This window comes from Apis laboriosa, unplaced genomic scaffold (assembly GCF_014066325.1).
Source record: "Apis laboriosa isolate Shangri-la unplaced genomic scaffold, ASM1406632v1 scaffold49_cov149, whole genome shotgun sequence".
In the NCBI taxonomy this organism is placed as follows: domain Eukaryota; kingdom Metazoa; phylum Arthropoda; class Insecta; order Hymenoptera; family Apidae; genus Apis; species Apis laboriosa.
Window position 1 is genome coordinate 1,771,112 of NW_025223500.1, and position 22,879 is coordinate 1,793,990.

General features: G+C 20.7%; 3 protein-coding genes across 3 annotated transcripts in view; 2 read left to right on the forward strand and 1 right to left on the reverse strand.

The window, feature by feature from the left end:
* Positions 1–18,708, reverse strand: part of LOC122716876 (growth hormone secretagogue receptor type 1) — a 100,196-nt gene extending 81,488 nt beyond the window's left edge. The window contains exon 1 of the mRNA XM_043940362.1: positions 18,646–18,708. The gene's annotated coding sequence lies outside the window, so the exon portion shown is untranslated. The remainder of the gene's footprint in view (positions 1–18,645) is intronic.
* Positions 25–17,135, forward strand: LOC122716874 (mycosubtilin synthase subunit C). Its single transcript, XM_043940357.1, has 13 exons — positions 25–758; positions 5,212–5,347; positions 6,777–7,052; positions 8,653–8,808; positions 9,116–9,342; positions 10,017–10,079; positions 12,096–12,306; positions 13,190–13,357; positions 14,053–14,249; positions 14,349–14,541; positions 14,770–15,130; positions 15,360–15,810; positions 16,030–17,135. Exons 2-13 carry the CDS (start codon positions 5,212–5,214, stop codon positions 16,168–16,170), a joined length of 2,580 nt encoding a protein of 859 aa, XP_043796292.1. The 5' UTR covers positions 25–758; the 3' UTR covers positions 16,171–17,135.
* Positions 18,709–21,110: 2,402 nt separating the features above from the next.
* Positions 21,111–22,713, forward strand: LOC122716831 (DENN domain-containing protein 10-like). Its single transcript, XM_043940268.1, has 4 exons — positions 21,111–21,574; positions 21,692–22,123; positions 22,199–22,316; positions 22,402–22,713. Exons 1-4 carry the CDS (start codon positions 21,338–21,340, stop codon positions 22,671–22,673), a joined length of 1,059 nt encoding a protein of 352 aa, XP_043796203.1. The 5' UTR covers positions 21,111–21,337; the 3' UTR covers positions 22,674–22,713.
* Positions 22,714–22,879: the final 166 nt, after the last annotated feature.

The following is a 22,879-nucleotide window of genomic DNA, read 5'->3' on the forward strand; positions in this document are numbered from 1 at the left end:
ATCAACAGAAGGAGACATTCTCATCGAGTAATCGGGACGGTGATGACCGAGACTTAAGGTCATCGAGTTACGACCTACGAATATCACGCTGCATGCCCTTAGTTTGTATTTTTTGCTACTATCAATCAGTGCATGATCGATTATACTTTGTTCAACGATATTTATAATATTCATAATCAAAAATCGATAAAAATTTAAAAATTAAATTGGATAAATTCAATATTTGTTTTAAATAATATCTAGAAAATTATGATACATAATTTTGAATAAAAAAAAAAAAGAAAAAAGTGATTGTGATTAAAGAAGAAGAAAAATTTATCCTCGTAATTAAAGATAAGAAGAAGATCAACAAGAGCAAGAAAAAAATCATCACGAAAATTTCTACTAGAAAGTAGAAATTCTCTAAAAGAAGGAATAAGAAAAACGGATAGAAAAAAGTGTGTCGTGATTAAACCACGAAAAAGTGTGAATAGAAAAAAGGAAAATAAGAGGAAAACGTGAAGAGAAAACGTGAAGAAACTATCGAGAAGAACTTGTATGTGTTGTAAATATAATATGCATACGCATATTTTGCACTCTTAGGTAAGAAATCGAGCGGATGTCGGAGTGAAAGTCGATTATCTCCTAAATTCGATTGGTCTTTCGAATATTCCATTGGCTCTTGTTTATACCATATAATTTGATCAAATTTCTCGATCGCGAAAAACAGAAATCGAAAGTAGACGAAAGATTGGGCAACGAGAGAAACCGCCTCTGAGGTAAGCGAAAAATTGACTGATTTATATTATATCCTTTATATTTATTTATAGAATTTTATATATATAACATTTCAAAATATATGGAAAAATTGATAGGAAAATAATATATTTTAAAAAAAATAAATTAAATTCTAAATTTAGATTGATAATAATTCTAAAAGATGAAGAATAGAATATTCAATATATCTTGAGAAATAAATAAAGGGATAATTAAAATTAATTTTTAATTAAAGATAGTTTTAATTTTTAAAGTTTTAAGATATAAGATATATTAAATTTTATAAATCAATGTTTAAAAATGTTTGACGCAGTTAATGATTATTTAATTTTTTTATTTAATATAAATTATTTAATGTTTTCTTTATTTGACATGGAATTTGATTAAAAGTATCAGTAGTTTTATCAATTATAGTTCTCTAATGTTAGTTATTAATAGTTATATCATAATATTAGTTATATTTAATGTCTGCATCTTATTTGTATACTATATTATCGCTTTTATCTTTATATTTTTTATCATTTTTATCTTTTGATCTTTATACGTATATTATTTAGAATTTAATTTCAAGAACTGCTATTTTTCTTCTAAGAAATTCTTTTTTTAAAAAATAAGTTGATTGAATAAGTTAATGATGAAAATTGAATGGAATAATATAATGAATAAAATAATATAATTTTTATTTATAATATATAATTTATAAATATATAGTAAAATACTTTTTATCGAATAGATGAGAATTTAATTAATTTTTGATTAAAAAATAATAATAATTAATTAATGATTGAAAAAAATATTTTTAATTATTATTATTGATTAAATATTGATCAATATATATATATATCTTACGATTTTTTTAATTATGAGTATCTCTTTAATTTAATTGTAAAATAATAATTAATTAAATTAAATCAATTATTCGATGTTTATTAACACTGCTTTAGCGAATAATGAATACACTAAAAAAAATTATTAACAGTTGAGGATTATATTCGAATTATCTTAATTATATTAATTGGAATCTACTATTCAATTTTTATTCATTCAATATACATACAATAAAAATAAATAAGATATTTCGTAGAATTCGTTATTCGAATAATAATGAATTATTAAAATTTTAATTTATAAATTTAATATTTGATATTAATATTGATATTATTATCAAAAAAAAAACATCATATTTGAATAGAAAAAATATTTAGATATTGAAATATTAAATTTTTAAAGAAATAGAAAACTTTATCTAAAAAATAATAATAATTCGATAAGCAATTGTTTAAAAATTAATTAATATTATTATAATTTATAAAAATTGTCTTCGAAACTCCATTATTTTAATTAATTAATCAATATTCTATTGTATAATAAAGATTTATTAATTTAATAAAAAGGTGTATACAAAATTTCAATTAACAATTATTTAATAAAAAATTATTGAAACAAAATAGATTATTAAAAATAGTTAAAATTAATCTAAAAAATTGTTTTGAAAAACACTCATATTTTTCATTAAAACAATGAATTTCTATTCTACATATATATGTGTATATGCATTATATACGGCCAGACACTTTCATACCTGTGGAACGTGTATTTTTTATTTCTTTCTAATGGTTACAAAATGTATACCCGTTGTGTAAGAGTTTCACGCGTTTCTTTACTGCATCGTCGGTATGAATATAAAACTGTAACGATCACGTTCACGATTAGAAAATTGTGATTCAACAATAGAACTCTTTTTCTTTTTTTTTTTTTCTTTCATATTTCTGATATATAGGATAACGAATAGAATAATAGCACGTAGACTTCAATAAAAAATTAAAGAACCGTATGAAATACATTGAAAAGAATTGCATTCTGTAACACAAGAATTGCTAAACATTACCATTGTTATACCTATGTGGGAAAATTTCAACTTCACTTATGAAATAATTTTAACTTTGTGCAATATCATATTTTTTTTTAATTTTACTTTATTTGTTATCAATATTAATATATAATATATGATATATAATATTATATGTACCTATTATACAATATTATTATATATGTTATATATTATAGTATTCATGCAATAAATATTATAATAATGATAATATTTTAAATTGCATTTTTTGATTCTAAAATTTAATAATTGATATAATATATTGTTGTCATGTTACTATCATTGATAAGAATATAATTAAAAGAAATTATTAGACAAAAGTTGAAGATTCAAGAAATATTCAAGAATTTTGATTTATTTTGATCTTTTATTTTTATTTTTGAATTTTCCCGAAAATTAAGCATCATCATATTTTATTGATTTTTTTTTACAAAGAGATTTATTAACTTTTTTATATTTTTTTAATATAAATGTATATTATGATTTAAACATATGAATATTACAATATATAATTAGAATATATAAATATAATCTAAATAAATTATAATAATATAATGAATTATTTAAATTTAATTGATTGTTCTCTTTTCTAATTAACGTTATATTAATAGAATAAATTATCATAATAAAACGTTATATGTTAAAAAAATATATACATAAAATAATAAAAAATAATAAAATAATAAAAAAAATAAATATATCAATAGAAATTTTTTTAAAAATAAAACATTACTTATGAGTAGAAAAAATTAGTAAAAAGAAAAAAATATAAGATAACGAAAAATATCAATTTATTAACAAAAATCAGCAAAAAGAATGATTAATAAAATGATCGAATATTTAAAAATAATCAATTGGCGGGAAAATTCAAATTATACTAATATTTATATAGTAACATTTGAATTAAATATAATTTAATCAAATATATTTTTTCTCGAAACATCGCTATTAAAGTGTCAAAGATGAACACCCACTCTCGACTTCCTTTCATCTCGAGTTATAATCGAAAAACAAAATCGAATTTTGTTAAATTGACAAATCGAAGGCCGATATCGACTTTCGCGCACAAAATCCAATTATGTCAAGGTATATTATATACAAGTATATAAGTCAGTACATACTTGTACATACTCTGTTTCTTGTTACATCGAAGGTTATACATCAATCATCGCTACCGAATGCGATAGAGCTTATTACATATTAATTTTCTTTGTTGGATGTGATGAAATCAGTGAATGGTTCCGGCATTATTTGCTTCAGTTTTTTTATTTATCTCACAATACACTTGTAAGATAATAGTTCTTTTCTATATAATTTCCTATGGCGAAAAAATGTTTTGAAAAAATTTTTAAACCTAAAAATTATCTGATTTATTATTATTATTTAAATTTGATGAGCTCCATGTTAATTAAAGAAATTCGATAATTTTTTAATTATATAAAAAAATATTTCAAATAAATTTTTGCTTTTTTTAAATAAAGTATCTTATACAAAACATTTATTTAATTTTCAAGATATATTGTAATATTGTTGAATCTTTTCCAATTTTATTGTGAAAACTTATAAATCGAAATATTTATAATATATGTAACTGATAGTACAATTGATAAAATATATGTAAAAATAAATAAAAAAGAAAGAATAAAATTTTTTCATTCGAAGTTTCATTTTCTAATAAATTAAATTTGAAAATTTTTCAAATAGATACAAGAAATTCCGATTGAATAAGAGTGAATTACTCGTAATAGGTTATTCTATATAAATAAATATAAAAACAAATAGAAAATGTATAAAATTCTATTTAAAAAAAATTAAGAACAGCATTTTAGAAGTTTTAAGGAGCATATCCTCGAAAATTCGTTATATCCTAATTAGAGAATCGAAAAGAAACAATTAACTATTCTCACTACTAGTTTTTTATTCGATTGATTTTCCCTATAGGAATCGTCAATCTTTTACTAATTGAGAAAACACTTGGGATTTACGTGAATAGATTAGTTGTGCTTTGTTTGTCGTCGTTTAGGATTTGAGATTCTCATATCGATGAATCATGTTTGCGATAAATGCTTCTTAGTTGCATGAGAATTCTTGGAATTAATTATTTCTTTTAATGGAAGATATGTATTAAATTATCGATAAATGCTATTTATATCGATTGTGATAATAGAATTAGATAAAAAATTAGATAAAAAATCATTTTCAATATGAATTAAAATTTTATTATTAAATTCTCAATTTATATATATAAATAAATTCATGCTTGATAAAATTATTCAAGTATTTTATATTATTTTGATATCAAATTTTTTCGTGTTCATGATACATAAGCAGCTACTATCGCGGTTCGATTAGACTACTTACTTCGTGATTGGTTAATGTTTTTTATTAATGATTCATTAATAAAGCCGAAACGATGGATGACGAATGTTTTTGCAAAGGAAAATATTACTTGAAATTACCTCAGGAATCTCTAATTTTTCCAATATTTTTGGAACATATTGTATAAAGATTTTATTGTATAAAAATTTTAATACTTATAGCTTCATTAAAAGTAATATTAATTCCAGATGGGCACCATACTTCAACAATCGGTGTTAAAAGGCCGACAAAGAGTTAATAATGGAAAAGAAAAAAATTTACTTCATGAATTATTCACTCAGACAGCAGTAAATTATTCCAATCAACTGGCAATCTATTATAAAGGTATTTATCAATCATATTATTGATCATAGAAGAAAAAAGAATCGTATGTAAAAAAATAGATAAAAGAGTTCTGTAAGGTGTAAATAAAAGAAATTGATTACTTTCGTGTTAATTTATGAATGTTTTTTACAAGTAATAATATTTAAATGCGAATAATTTAACAGAAATCGAGATTCTAATTATAGATATCATAGAACATTCTACTATTAAATGATATTACATAGTAATATCGAAATTGAAATTATTTCCTGTATTACAAGTTCTTGGTATAAATAACTTAACTACCTTAACACTATATATAGTATAATTTTATTATCATTATAAAATTTTTATATCATGATATCAAAAAATTAATTGTTTCAGAAATTAATAGTTTCAGAAAAATAAATATAAAATTTTAATTATATATATGATAATTTTTAATTATACTATAATAATGATTTTGTATTTGTCAAAATTAAAAAAAATATTTATTATAACTTAATGGATTAAACATAAGAAAACACGATTTAAAGAATTAGATTTTATAAATTATATTAATAATAATTTAATATTAAAAGAATAAAAAGACTATAATTATTCTAAAAAAAATTTTTTAAATTTTTAAAAACTGATTTTCGTATATATCCATAATAAAAATTATAAAAGAGAGTATATTTTACTTACTTCGATTTTTAAATATCATGAACGAAATTTTGAATAATTTTTTCCTATATATATAACAATTGCTCGATAATTTTAAAAATATTTACAAAAAAAATTGCTACTTTGCATAAAATGTATCCAACTTATAAATTATATTAATTTATATTATCAATTTATTATAAATATATCACAATTAGTATCCAAAATAATGGGTGACCTAATATCAGTATACTTATCGTAGATCAAAGATCCTTTGGATTAAGAAATGCAAAAATAAAATATAAAAAAAAATGTTAAATTATATATAAAATGTTATAACTTTATTTAAATATTGTTTTATTTTATTTTCATTATTTATTATTCGAAAAATCCATGAAATGCTCAAATTCGGCTATATTTCAAACTTATTAAGAATACACGAGGAAATAGCTTTTTAATCGGTTCTATTAGATACGTGCTAATTATTTACGTAACATTTATTAGGGTAATATGAAGATACTTATGAAACATATAAATATATACAATAATAATAATCTTTTTTAAAATATAATAATTAATAGTAATTAAAAGTAATAATAGAAATCTTTTTCAATATATCTTGGAAAATTCAAGTAGCAATTATATGCATGGAAAAAATTCATTCAAAATCTTACATTTTTTTCTATTCGTGTTTTCTATATATTTAAAAATTTACAATCGGTAAGAAAATTCCTTTTCTAAATAATTACCGTACTTTCTTTTAACTCTGTTGATAACTCTATTTCGTTTTTTCAATTTAACACAGATGACAATGACCAGGAATATGTAATTTCTTATGAAAAATTGAACGAGATAACCAATAAATTGGCCAGGGTTTTTCAAAAACTTGAGAAATCAGAAAGTGCATCAAAATCATTTGTAGCGGTATGCATGAAACCCTCGCATCAGTTACCGACCGTGCTGATTGCCATATTGAAGGCCGGTATGGCATATTTGCCCTTGGACGCAGAATTCCCTATGGTCAGGATGAAACATATTTTAGAAGAAGCAAAACCTTTTGTGGTGGTGATCGAGCAAGAAAGTAAATGCGAAATTTTTTTTCTTATAAATGAATTTTCTAACACCTTGTAAACCGAGATTTAAATTCTTCGTTGAATAATTTTTAAACGTTATTTAAACGTATACTTACTAACTATGGAGAAAAATAGCATCTATTGAAAAATCGATGTAAACTTTAATCAAGCTTAAGCTATTAATATTACTTTATAATACAGTTATTATTCTTTTTATATATATGTTATATATTTACTATATCTTACATATATATTACATATATATTATCTTATATTATGTTATATATTTAATACATTTTCTTTAAACGTTTTATTATTTTTATTTTCTTTTTTTTTTTGCAAGACATTCTCATTTTATTATTTTATTGTTATTTATCATCAAACTAAGATATAAAAACTATCTAGATATAAAAAATACAAAAAAATTCGTTTTACATTTTTTTGCAGTTAATGTCTTCCTCCATAGTTAGACAGTATAGAACCAATATAGAAAAAAAACTTGGAAAGCAAGGGTATGTATATAATAAATATTTTTTGAAATATTAACAATGAATATAATCTGTAAAATTGTTAAAAATCTTTTAAATGATTCAATGATTTATACATGATAATATATTTAACAAAAACATATTCAAAATCAAATTTGAAATAGAACTTGTCGAACAAATTCGATCTAATTTTAAGTTCGAAGTAAAATTTAAATTAGTGCATTGCATATTTGATATGAATTCGAAAACAAAATTTCATTTCTTATAAGAAATTATATATAAATCTCATTCTCACCTGCAACGTATTCTTAGAAATGCAAATCATGAAAATATCCGGATAAAAAAGAGAGAAAAAAGAATAGACGAAGAGGAAAAAAGGAAAATATGTAGATCCGTTTATAATATACTTTGAAACGATTTTTCCTTCAAGCAGTAAACGGAAGAACCTTGTCGCCTATGCAGATCACCATGTTGGATCTTTAAGGTCGAGAGAACGAATCGATCCCTTTCGATTCATGTCTGAAAAACTTTCTGAGCATGACTCGTTCATTTATTGCACGTTGTAAATTGTACTTCATAGTCGCATTAATTAAACTATTTCTAAAATCCTTCGATTTAAATATCGAGAGATATATATATAAGATAAATCAATATTCTGCCAATTAAAACCATGTGTAGATCAGGCACAACCGTAATGTTACTGTAAAAATAAGAAAATCAATTTTTCAATCTCATTTTAAATTAAATAAATTTTTATTATGAATTATTAAATTGAATTTTTATATTACAAATCAAGTTTTGATGTAAAAAGAATCCATCATTGATTTAAAATTTTTTATTTTTTTAACTCTTAAGTACTCTTTTTCTCAAATTTAGTATTCTATATATATCAAAAAATGTTTAAAACACTAAGATCGACAATTGAATAATTTTATTAAATTTTCAATATTAAAATATAATTTATTTATTTATTTCATTTGTCATTTATTACGAGATTCCACATTAATTTTTTTTCACTTAGATTTTCCGAACTTGAAAATCTTAAACATTACATTACAAGTTCAACAAGGATGCTAGTATATAAATATATTTTAAGTGTCTAAAAAATATTATTTTTCAGCGGATTTATCACTTTACGAAGGAACAAACACGATCACCTATGAACAATTGTTAAAGCAATCTAAAAATGAAGAAAAAGAAAATTTGAAAGTTGAAGAAAATCCTGAAAACACTGCCATTGTTTTATATACTTCTGGAAGCACAGGCATACCTAAAGGTAATAATAATTAATTTCATGGACTGATAACATTATCTTGCTTTATGCAATGCAAAATTAAATTGTTTGTAACTTAATCCACATTTTTATCAACTTTTATATTTGTTTCAATTTCTAATCTCAATTATCCAAAAACTATTCGTTATGATCAAATTGCAAGACATTATTATTCAAATTATTTACTTTTTCTTTCATTTTGTTATTTTGTTATTTATTATTCGTTATTCTTTTTTGTATGTTATGGTTTTTTAAAATAATTTTTATCGTTTTAAAATATTAAATTTTCTTAATCTTTTCTTAATGATAGGAGTACTTCTATCACACGCAACTATATTGAATCGATTGGAATGGCAATGGCAGGAATTACCTTATGCAAAGGACGAAAAAAATTGCATTTTTAAGACATCTTTGACATTTGTGGATAGTGTATCTGAAATTTGGGGACCTTTGTTGCAAGGACGTACACTGGTGGTTGTTCCCAAACATGTTACCAAGGATCCAGAGAGATTTGTGTCTGTACTGGAAGAACATAAGGTAGGAAAATATATATATTTAAAAATAGATTTTTTGCAAATTTTTTATTTAGAAAAAAAAGAAATAAAAGAAAGAAATTCATATAAAAGAAAAAAAAGAATTTTAAACAAGAATAAAAAACAACAAAAAATGAAAAAGAAAAAAATTAAAAGAAAAAAATAAAGATAACATATTTAGTTACAAAAAGTTTTGTAACTCTAATTTTTGATTTTATTAACATTATTATTATTATAAAGATTTCTATAAGATTAAAAAAATAATATTTGTACATTAAGTATGATACTTATTTTTTATTAATTACAAAATTTTATTTTTTAAGATATTTTTTAATAATTTCAACATAGTTTCTAATAATTTCTTAATAATTTAATAATAATTTCAGATAATTTCAGAAATTTTATTTTTTATGATCTCTAACTTTAATTTATTTTAAAAAAAATTTCTTAATAATATTTATAGAAATTTATATATTTTATATTATTAATATATATTATTTTATAATTTTATTAATAATAATAATAATAACAATAAAAATAATATTATTCTATATTGTATAATAATATAATTTTTATATATATATTATTTTATATTTTTATATTATTTCTATAATGTTTCTGTAAAACATTTTTTAATTACAAAATTTTATACATTTAATATATATAAAATAATTTCAGATTCAGCGATTGGTACTGGTCCCATCCTTATTGCACTCCATGTTAATGTATCTCAGTTTACAAGTAAGCAATATACCAATTATTACAACACATCAACGGATCTTAGATCATATCATCTCACTTAGACGCTTCGATTAAACATGTAAATCCACGTACATTCTTATTTTTATCTCAAGTTTTTATCTCTTATATTTTTTTCCTTATGATTTTTTATGCTCAGACTATTTCTAAGCACCTTCAATAAAGATTAATATATCAGATATAATATACGTCCCTTTCAATAAGCGCAATCTTTATGTATCAGATTTATTCACAATGGAAGCATTTTCCACGTTACTTCGAAATTCACATAGGTTTCTTATTTCCATTATTATCAAGAAAATAATAAGATAACAGAAAAAAAACATAAAAATTAATTATATTAAAAAATTATTAAATTAATAATTTGTTTAAATTTGATATTTTATCTATGTAATTACTTCTATAAATATGAATTAATCTTGAATTTTCGAATCTCAAAACTATTTGATATTGAAAGCTGGATAAATAATAAATTTTAGATTAACATTATTATATATGTAATTATGATTTTATCAATTCATTAAAATAATTTATATAAAAAAAAATAAAATAAATATTATTTATATTATATTAATATAATATTATTGGTTACTATTAATTAAGTAAGAAACTTTCATGAGTTTGAAAATTTATTAAGATTTTAATAATATCTAACAAAAAATAGGTAAATACTTATTTTCTCTTTAAAATAAATAAAATGGAATAAAAAGAAATATTTTAAATTTCGAGAGTTTCGAAAGTTTTGAAAATTTCGAGAATTTCGAATTCCAAGTTTCATTAATCTAAAAATCAAATTTCTAACCATTTCTAATTCATATATTTCATAAAATCATGTGATTTACATTTAATTTAAAATTTATATTTTTATAATATATTTTTGAATTTATTCAAAATTTATTTATTTCTTTTTACTTTTAATTGAGTTAAATAATTCAGTTAATTCAGTAAAATATTAATATTGATCATTTTAATATGTATACAGTCTACATGATACGAATTGCGATTAAATTATTTAATTTTTTCAACAGTTCAATTTTATTTTTACATTTTTATGTGTAAAAAGCATTGATCGTCTTTGACAAAAAATATAAAATGTAAATTAAATAAAAAATAGAATATGAAATATAAAAAAAAATAAATGATATATTGTATTATAGAAAAATAAAATTAAATATAAAATATGTAATATAAATTACATTTCATATTTTATATGATAAAAGGATTAACTGTGTAATAATATAAAAGAATTAATCATATAATTAATATAAAGAAAAGAATTTGTTTATATTAAAAAAAAAATCTTTATCTCATAAAAAATAAAATGCAAATTAATTAAAATTTTTATATCTAATAATCAAATAAAATTATATACATATCTATATATGAGTGTGTAAAAAAATAGATTTTTAAAATAAATAAATATTTTTATTTCTTCAAATGATTCATAGGATTTTGTAAATAAATTTCTCTTTATAATAATATTTCAAATATATATTTTTTAACATTATTTTTTAACTTATTTTTAATTATATTTCATTGAAATATAAAAAAGTAGTGTTTTAATGATAATAATAATAATAATAATAATAATAATTCGAATAATAAGTTTTTAATTTTAATATTTTTATAAACAATATATTAAATAAAATATGAAAAATTCTATTTTCATCTAAAGAATAAAAATAAAAGAAATAAAATATATATAGTTATTTTTGATATTTATTGTATTTCAATGAAACAGAAAATAAATATTTCATTTATATCCAAATGTAAATGACAAATAATATTTGCTTCAGATTTAAACATTAAAGAAAATAGTATATAATTATACTACTCTTTCAATTTATTTTCATACTGTATATCATACATTTAACGATTAAAATAAGGCAATTCAATAATTTATATATTTTCAATATGTCTTTTAAATCACGATATTTATTGAATAATTATCAATAAATAACAAATTTAACTAATTCAATATTCATCAATTATGTTTAGAACAAGGATGATATTCTACGTTCGTTAAGACTTTGGGTATGCTCTGGAGAGACATTGCCAATTTCTTTAGCAGATCAATTTTTCGCCACATTTGAGAATGACAGTAAAATTTTAGCAAATTTTTATGGAAGTACAGAGATTATGGGAGATGTTACCTATCATCTTTTGACCAATCGGAAGCAACTACAGTCAGCAGAAAAAGTACCAATTGGTAAATGGAAAATTGCAATTTTTTTTCAGAAAATATTCATTTTCAGTTTTTTTATTATATGATTATTAAAAACATGAAAATTATTCTTAGCAAAACTAACATTTTATGTTTTATTTATTTTATGAAAATATAATATACAAATATAATATTTATTTATTTTTAATATAGCTTGAATTACAATCATTCATATATTAAATATTTATAGGATATTCTATAAATCAATCAATAATGCTGATTTTTGACGATTGATTTCAAACAATTTTTTCCTTTGCTTGAAAATTTTCATTTCAATGTCGTTTGTAAACGAATTATTAAAAATATTGTCAATCATAGAATATATAAATTTGCATCATTATGGTAGTGTTGGGTATGTGCTGCCAATGAGTTGCCGCATTTGAACAAATAATGCAGCAACATAAATTGAATAAACCAAAAATAAAAGTTTCGCAAAAAAAAAAAAAGTTATGATGTTGAAAAACCTCAGATATCATCATTTAATCTTTATTGATTATCTGGAATAAATTCTATAAATTATTGTAGCTCGATATTAATTTAAAGTTTTAAAGTTCTAGTATTAAAGAAATATAGTGATCTTAAAAATTAAAAAAATTAGTGATCTTATGGTATCAAAAAATCATTGAAAAATATAAAATTGAAAATAAAAAGAAAAGATTGAAAATTTTGCGAATCTGCGAAATCTAACTTTATAATTAATTAACGTAATAAAATTATTTGCATTAGATTCTTATTGTAAATATTTTTTACAATAATATTTTTTACAATAATAAATTAATTTACAATAATAAATTTAAAATTTATTAATGTTTATTTTATTTATTAATTAAGTTCGAAGACAAATGTCTAATAAAATGTCTAATTACAGGAAAACCATTAGACAATTGCATTATTTATATCGTCAACAAAGAAATGCGACTAGTACCGCAAGGAGAAATTGGAGAATTAATAGTTGCCGGCAGAAATCTTGCAACGGGCTATATTCACAATAATGAATCCCGCAAGTTTCAAGACAATCCTTATGCGATCGATTTAGGTAAAAATATCACCATTTTTTTTTATATATTCTATCACTTAAACAATCTATTTTATAACAATTATTATTTTTTTACTTAATTAACAGTAACACATAATTTAGCAAATGTTCTTATTCATTTTTTTCACCGACTACATAATGTACTTTTTTTGGAATATAACTTTTTTTGATTTTATTTTATTTGAAAATAATTCATTTAGATATAATAATTTTTTGTTATTTTTTTTTTTCATATCATCAACGATCATGAATCATTTTAATGAATCATTTTCAATAAATTCGTTTCAATAATAACGAGTTATTAATCAAATAAAAGTAAGAAATAACAGGGAAACAATGAACTAAATATATTTATACAATTATAAATATAATAAATAGATAAGAAAGAAAATTTCTTGAGAATTATGAGAATTCTGTTAATATAAATATATAATATTAGAATCTTTTTTTAATATATTTATATTAAAAAAATATGTACATAATTTTTTTTTATGTAGTGTTCATTAATTGTGAAGAATATATTTTATTATTTAAAACGATTAATGAGAAATATATATTATAAAATATTTATTAAAAATATTTTTTCTAAAAATATATAATAACGAAAAATGTATTTATTATTTTTATTTATTATTTTTTATTGGAAGATTTAAAAATCTATAAAAAAATAACTTAATTATTTGCATGTTAAAAAGAATATTCAAGGATTTATTGCACCGGTGATTATGCCAAAATATCAAAAGGTGTGATTATGTACGAAGGACGTGTAGATTCGCAAATTAAAGTTAGGGGACATCGTGTGGATCTTACGGAAGTAGAAAAAGCAATATCTAGGATATCTGAAATAAATGGAGTGGTTGTTCTTTGTTATAAACCCGGTGAATTGTCACAGGTATTATTAATTTGATATTTTTTTTTGTTTGATTTTTTCAATTCACAATTTATAAGATTTCATTTATTGATTATAAAAAAATGATATATCGATTTTCAGAGTCTAGTTGCTTTTGTAACTATTGCAAAAGATTCGTCCATTTGCATATCAAAAATAGAAACGTTTCTACAATCTATGCTACCTGTATACATGTTACCACGAGTTATCATCGTGGAAAATATACCACTTTTAACAAATGGGAAGACTGATCGTCAAGCATTATTGAAATACTATGAATCTTCTAATGTCAATGGTAATACATTAGTAACTTTAAATTTAATATCGCATAATTGCAACAATTATAAAAAAAAATATTTATATTAGATAATCAACGATAGTATTTTAATGTAGGCAAAATGAACTTACAATTTTCACTAATCTAATTATTATCTAAAAATCTATCATAAGATAAACTATACCAATATATGTTTATATAAAATTTGAAAATTGTTATATTTAGTTTATACATTTCTCTATTTAGAAAGCGAGCAGTGCATGAATTGTGACTATACTAATGTACTTGAGAAAGATCTCGCCAAGGCGAAAGTTCTGTTTCCAACAGTGGCATCCGTGATTGGTAGTGGAGGTCGTGCAGACATCACGCTTAATGCAAATTTTTACGAGCTTGGCGGGAATTCTTTGAATTCGATTTACACTGTGACGAAGCTCCGGGATCAAGGTTATGAAATAGGCATTACAGAATTTATCACGGCAAAAAATTTGGCCGAAGTGCTCGATCGAATGAAGATTAGTACTGAAGATGTGGTTTATGAAAATAGTCTTAACGAAGAAGAGCATATCTTTGAAATGTTAAATGATTCTCATAAAAAAGATGTAATAGAGTATGTAAAATTCATCTTAAAAAATATTTTTTAAAAATTTGAATTAGATATAAAAAAAAAAATATTCAAAAGAATTGTAAATACTTTTAATAGTTTTTGATGGCAAGAATAACTTTCATTTTTAATATAAATCATTTTTAATATAAATTATGATATTAAAATAATTCTATTTATTAAGATTGAAAAATATATATAAATTATAAATATAAGAGAAAAAAAATTGTTTCAGAATTATTACAGAAAGTTTCTACAATAAAGCAGATTTAGAACAGTGGTTAATGCCAGATATAACAAGGGAAGATTATCAAATAATGATGGAAATACTTTGGAATTCTTTAGTGGAAAAAAATTTAAGTTTTGTAGTGAAATCGTCGCAAGATAATAGAACAATAGGAGTAGGCTTGAATTTTGATCTCTGGGATGAGCCTGAATTAATCCTTGATTCTAAATTGATGATTGTTTTCGAATTCTTGGAATATCTAGAGGCGCCTATTAGAGAACGAAAATTACCAAAAGGAAAGGGTCAGATTATTCACAATTTCATGATGACAACAAGCAGTGATTTAAATCCGGCTGAAAATGTAATTATGATGAAAGAGATGGAAGAATATTGTTTGCAATTGGCTAAAAGGAAAGAATATGCTGGTATTTTCACTACAAATACAAGTCCATTAACACAGGTAATAATAAATTTAATATATAAGAAAAAAAAACACTTTAGAATCATTAAAATTTTTTCTTATTAAAATTTTTAAATTTCTATTAAAATTTACTAAAAATAAAGCTTAAGAGCCACATTTTTTTATTATTTTTACTAATAACTTTATATTTGACTTTATTAATTTATTAATTTTTATTTAAAAAGAGATAATTTTATTATTATTATCTTTATGCAACAGCAACTTGGAATAGACGTGTTCGGATACGAAACAATGTTGACTTATCAAGTAAATAGGTATTGTGCCCCGGATGGTTCGAAACCCTTTGGAAAAGCTCCGGATGATCAACTGGCAATTTGCTCATTGAAAATGATCACTTAATAGCCTTTGAAAACGAATCAGAAATATTAATGAGTACAAGAATATAACATGCCATTATATTACTGTCACTTATAGTAATAAAATTAATAAGCATGTATAGTCATTGAAAGCGATATAGTGAAATCCTAAATTTAAATATAAACGATGATATCTATTCATTTAACTGCATTTAATAAAACTGCATTTTATGGCTAAGGAAATTTGTCAGGGAATTTTTTACCAAAGAAAAAATTAGTTCTAGCGCATCTTGTACGATTCTGAATAAGACTTTCTTATTTCTAAAATGTCTCAATTATTAGAATTCAACATATAAACTATTATTAAATAATACCTAAGCAATCTTATTATCTCACTATACCGCTTTTATCAACGGTATTAATAATATCAAATGTAATTATGTCTATTAATTTATTTTAATTATGTAAGCTATTTCGTATTTTTATGAAATAATTATTTTATGGACAATTATCATATGATTATTATTACTATTATACTTTTATACATATCATAATAGTACAACAATATTGATAATGAAGTATATATAAGTGAATCACATTATTGGCAAAAAATTGTAAATATTTTTGTACATAGAATAGTATATATATGATATATAGATATATAGATATATAGATATATATCTATATAAATATAAATCATAATAAATAATATATATGTACCTCAGAAACTTTCTATATCCAAAAGCAAAATATTTTTATTGTCGTTTTACTGTCGTTATTACAGTTGGTTATGTTTAATCACAATATTGTTTCAATTGCACTATTGTTTTATTTTTTTTTGAATTTCGTTCTGAAATATGGACCGAAAAAACAGAATGTTTTTTACGCCCTTTGCGATTTACCGTTACATAGATATTATTCATTTTATCCTCAAAAAAAATGTACATATATGTATGTTATGAAAATATTCTTATTTGATAAGATTTGATCAAAAAAAAGAAATATAATTACAGAATTCAATAAATTATGAAAATAATATATTATTTAAATAAGAACGAATAGATATAATAATTTATATTTCGATATATAATATAAATCTAAAGATTACATTGCGCGATCACAAAACTGTATTAGTAATGGAAATAAAAAATTTATAGAAAAAAAAGCAAACTTTTTTTTATAATATCCTTCTTTTAATCGAATATTTGTTTCAAAAAATATTACCATTTTTTTAAAACTACAAATTGATTGATTATTATCAATGAATAAAAAAATTTCATATATAAAAAAATTATTATTTATCAGAATTATTAATATTTGATGAATGTTTATTATATAAAATAAAATAAAAAAATTTTGAAATAATAAAAAATATCAAATAAAAACAAAATTAATATATATACCCAAAATTAATATATATTCAAACAAAATATCAAACTTTTTTTGAAAAAGTATTATGGCATCCATATTGAAATTTTTCCTGTCTTTGAAATTAGATAAATTAGTAGTAATCCATATAAAAAAAATAAAAATTTTCAAATAAATGTATAAAATTAATCGGTCATTAAAATAAAACGATAATCAAACACCATTTTCATTTTAAAAAATCATTATATGAGTTACATATACCATGAATCTATAATCATCAAATAAATGAGTAAAAAAAAAATATATAATTCAACCATTGAAAAATTACTAATTATAATAATATTAAAATACTAAAATAATATATATGATAAATATATAGCATTTTATTCCTATGAAAAGAAATATATACTTAAATTGCATACTTCTAGAATAAATAAAATTTCTAATCATTATGAATATTAATAATAATAAGTTGACAATTTATAATTTTGACTATCAATGAGGAATGAAAGAAATGATTCCGCAATATATCGAAATATATCAAAACATATGTAACACGAATGTAACACAAAAAAAAATTTTTTAAGAAGGCTGTATTATAAAAAAATGTTATCATTCTCGAGTATAATTTTGGAAAAACAGAAATATATAAATATGATATATAGATATATTTAGAAACGCAATACGTATTACTAATATAATTTAATTTGATAAAATAAAATTGACTTTATATATCCATTTCAATATAATTAAAAAAATTATAGAAATAATCTATTATATAAAATAATCTAAAATAAATCTATTTTTGTTAAAAAAAATAAAACATCAATTACAAATTATTGCATATATATATATATGTATATTATAAATCATTTTTTCATTTTTTCATTGAAATTATTCCTGAATTATTCATGAAAGAATTGAACGACAATCTAATAAAAATCAAAACAATAAAATATATAAAAAAAAGGTTTTAAGAAAGTAAATTCAAGTTTCTACTTAAGGAACAATAAACTACCGATAACCTCAATAATAGACAGAAAAAGCATATAGAAAAACACTAATTAATTTCATTACAATGATAAATGAATTATTATTACATAAAATTGATAGCAATTTATGAATTATGATTATGAATAGAATTACTTACTGCGTAATTGAATCACGAAAGCCGGTTATAATCACACATCCTATAACAACGACATTCTATAGAAGACTGACATCGCGCGCTACAGCTCAAATAACAGCTTTCTGATTGGTTAGAATCGTAAATAAATTCTACAATTAAAATCATGCGAAAGGTTAAATTTTTGTATAATATATTTCAATTAAAAATATATTAAAAGCAAATTATTATTTATTAATTTATAAATATTAGAAATTTATTAATTATTTATTAAATTTTATATATTCTTATATTTATATTATATATTCTTTTATTATGTCATTCATTTGATTATTGATTATTTGTCGATTCATTTATTTATTAATTACTCAAAATTTATTATATATTTTATTCTTTATTTTATTATGCATCAATTTATTTCTTTTTATTTCTAAATTTATTTAATTATTTATATATTTATTTTTTTTAGTAATTTATTTGATTGATTTTTTTTTGTTCATTTTTGTATTTATTTTATATTATTTGATTAATAAATTTGTCAATTTATTTATCTTTATTTATTTAGTTATTTATATATTTATCATTTATTTTTTGAGTTATTTATTTATTTATTAATTTATTTATATATTTATACAATTAATTAAAAAAATATTTATATTAAATTTTTTAAAAAATTTATTTATTACTACTGCTAATAGATATTGAATATCTACCATAATAATGAAATTATTATCATAATTACAATATTATTTTAATTTTTATTAAAATAATTTTATTAATTTACTTTTAATATAATTAATTGAAGTAATTAAAATATATTAAATATAATAATATAATAATAGTCTAATTTTTGATTATCTAATTTTTATAATAATTTATGAATGAAATATATATATATATTCTCAATTAATTAAATAAATATAAATATATAAATAAATAAATAAGTAAATAGTAATAAATTAATTGCCAAATAAATGAATAAAGTAGTTTTTTTATATTAAAAATTAAAAGATAATTATTTGTTTATTTAATCTTCATGAATAAAAAAAAAATCATGTTCATTATATTAATAGTTTTGAAAATAAAAATTTGATGCAATAAAAGTGGAAAAAATTAAGGATATAATAAATTGTCTTTAGAATTACTTGTAATAATTAATTGTTTCATAATCAATTATTTATAATGTGCGCAAGTCAAAAAATATAAATTTTTATGTACTTTATTTCTTATAAATTTGATTTATATTTTATTTATAGTTTTTAAAAATTAGATTTAAAAATTAGTTTTAAAAATTAGATTTAAATTCCAATCGCTATATTCGTCATTAATATTATATTTATTTTTTATACTAAATCGTTAATGTTACATATATATAAAAATAAATTAGGAAAATCACTAAAATTCTTAAGATATAAAAAAATCTTATCATATTTTGCTTTGTAAAATCGTAAAACAAAAAATATTATTATTAGTATACTATATCTTTTAATTATTATTAATATATGTTACATTTCATTTATAATTTTATTATTTACATAAAAATTATCAAGTTTTTTAAATTTATATATAATATGTACGTATATATGCATGTACATGTATGCATATAAACAATTATGTATAAAAATATAACGAAAATGTATAAATACATTGTAACAAATGTAACAAAAACGTATTATATCTATAGATATATTCTAATTTTTGTTTCTTCTTATCATTTTCGTGATTAAATTAAAGATATAATTCCTATATTCATTTCTAATGAATCCAAATCTAAATCGTAAAAGATATATCAAAACTTGATATTTTGTATGATCGATATTTCAGAATATGCAATAAAAAATGCCATTGAATATGGATCTATTCTTACCTTGCTGTGATATTCATATTCATATTCTATATTCATTCTAATAGTATATAATTTTGTGAATTAATTTATACGATTTTTAAAATCTTTTTTACGAATAAGATTAGAAATTTATATTTTTCTTATTAATAGAAAATGAGAAAATAATTTATCTTACTATTCAACATTCATATATTTTCAAGAAATTTAAAATGAATACGAAATTTAAAATTAATATGAATACATTCATATTTATATTGGAATATAACAAAATAATATTTTTTTATTAATTATTTTATATTGAATTTATTAATTTTGATAACCGAATTTCAATATAATTTCTAAAGTCATCACTCCAAAATATCATGAAGTCTTTTTTTTTTACACGATCGATATTTCATTTCGAATGACACTCTCACTCCTTAAATGAAAATGAAAAGTTTCCAAAAATCTATTGCCCAGAGATGCTAATATCTAACGTTAAACTCTATGCTATGGGAGTAGTAGAGAGGAAACAAATTAAAAGAAATTTGACGACGCCATCTACCTGATGATAGAACGTACTATGTAATACTACAAAATAGTGAATCTAATATCAGATTCTACGTACATAGCACTTCGGCAACGCTGGATCTATCCTATCTTTCGTTTATATTAATATAATCTGTATGTGAAATATAACCTTAAGAAACGTCATATTTAACAAGTTTTATTTTAATATGTATCCATAGTATAAATACTTATATTAAAATGTAATGATTACATATTGTTTAAATATCTTAATAAAAAGAATTATAAATAGATTAATATGATGTCTGTTCATTTTAATGTTATTTGACGAATTCATCTATCAGTAACATATGTATTTTCGAAATGGCACCTCTTACAGATTTGCTATCATGTAGCATAATTGAAAAAGATTCTAATGGTGATATATTATGGACATGGTCTTATCCGATAGTTTCTGAGTCACAAAAAACAGTTGTTGCAAGAAAATGCAATTTAGAAGTAGAACATAATTCTCCCCAAGTATTTGTATTTTCAAGACATAAATATGATTGGTTCTATATACATTGTAGTGAAGTATTTGATTCAGACAAATTACCAAAAGTAAGTTATACAATTTAAAAAAAAAATAATTATATACAATTTAAAAAAATGAAAATAATTATATAGATATTATATTATATAGTTAATAAATGTATCTCAAAATTATGTTCAAAATAGGTGAAGCAATTCGCATTGATTTTATTTGCCAAGGATTTCAATCCAAGAAAATATGAAGTATTGTCAAGAGTCCTTAGCAAAATGTATTGTAAAACTGGAAAACCAACAGAAATATTACAATTGTATTTATCTGTATTTACAAAAGGCTCATGTTCTACTCAAGAAAATGGAACATTTGTTTCTGATGATTTTAATAGTCATTGTTTTATAACAAATACAAATATTAGAGAAATGATTAAAACATTTGAATTAGAAACAATATTGATATATACAGCTCTTCTTCTAAAAAAAAGAATAATAGTCTACCATCATAGTTTAGAACAATTACTGAAATGGATTGGAATATTTCCTGCACTGATGAAACATCGCAAAGTCACTGATAACTTGTTTCCTTGGATTGATTTAATTGATGATGAATTGGCAGAACTAAAAGTATATTAATACATAACTTATTATATATAACTTAAAATTATCATAAATTTAAACTCATAATTATATTTTTTATAGGGACAGTCATATTACATTGCAGGCTGTAGAAATAGCTCTATTTCATCAAGAACAGATTTATTTGATTTACTTGTAAATATTCCAGCCAGAGAAATTACAGTTGCTTCGCATGCAAAAGGTAAAAAAAAAAATTAAGTAAAAACACTTTGAAACACTATTACTTTTATAAATATATTGTATTAAAATTACTATTACTTTTTTAGAAAGCCTAACAATGACAAAAACACACAAAGAAATAGCTTTATTTATGATTCAATTAAGTGAAAATCAATCTTATATAGAAACTCAAATAATATCTGAAATAAATGATAAAACTCAAGATCTATTGAATCAGCTGAAATCTTTAGCTGTAGTTCAAGGTCCTGATGGAAGAAAAATGGTATCAGCGCAAACATTAAAAGAAAAAAATTTACCACCTGCAGTAGAAAATTTTTTAATTAACTTGGCTATAGCAGAAAATTTATTTTTATTGTAATTTTATATATTTTTATAAATATATTCATTTAATTATATTAATTAAATAAATGATTTCATCATATTTATTGTAGTACTTTGATTATAATTTTAAAAAAAATCTAAAGAATTTAAATTTAAACTCAAGAAATAGGTCTTTACGACATCTAGTGTCAAATTTGCATATTATTCTTGTTCATAGATAATCGAAACCTTTAAAATATTTAT

What these genes read in the sequence shown, in the direction of transcription:
- LOC122716874 (XM_043940357.1), top strand. Translation starts at nt 5,212, where the DNA reads ATGGGCACCATACTTCAACAATCGGTGTTAAAAGGCCGACAAAGAGTT. An exon ending in CTGTACTGGAAGAACATAAG is followed by an intron (nt 9,343 to 10,016) that starts GTAGGAAAATAT and finishes AAATAATTTCAG; the next exon opens with ATTCAGCGATTGGTACTGGT. An exon ending in TAATGTATCTCAGTTTACAA is followed by an intron (nt 10,080 to 12,095) that starts GTAAGCAATATA and finishes AATTATGTTTAG; the next exon opens with AACAAGGATGATATTCTACG.
- LOC122716831 (XM_043940268.1), top strand. Translation starts at nt 21,338, where the DNA reads ATGGCACCTCTTACAGATTTGCTATCATGTAGCATAATTGAAAAAGAT. An exon ending in ATTCAGACAAATTACCAAAA is followed by an intron (nt 21,575 to 21,691) that starts GTAAGTTATACA and finishes TGTTCAAAATAG; the next exon opens with GTGAAGCAATTCGCATTGAT. An exon ending in AGTTGCTTCGCATGCAAAAG is followed by an intron (nt 22,317 to 22,401) that starts GTAAAAAAAAAA and finishes TTACTTTTTTAG; the next exon opens with AAAGCCTAACAATGACAAAA.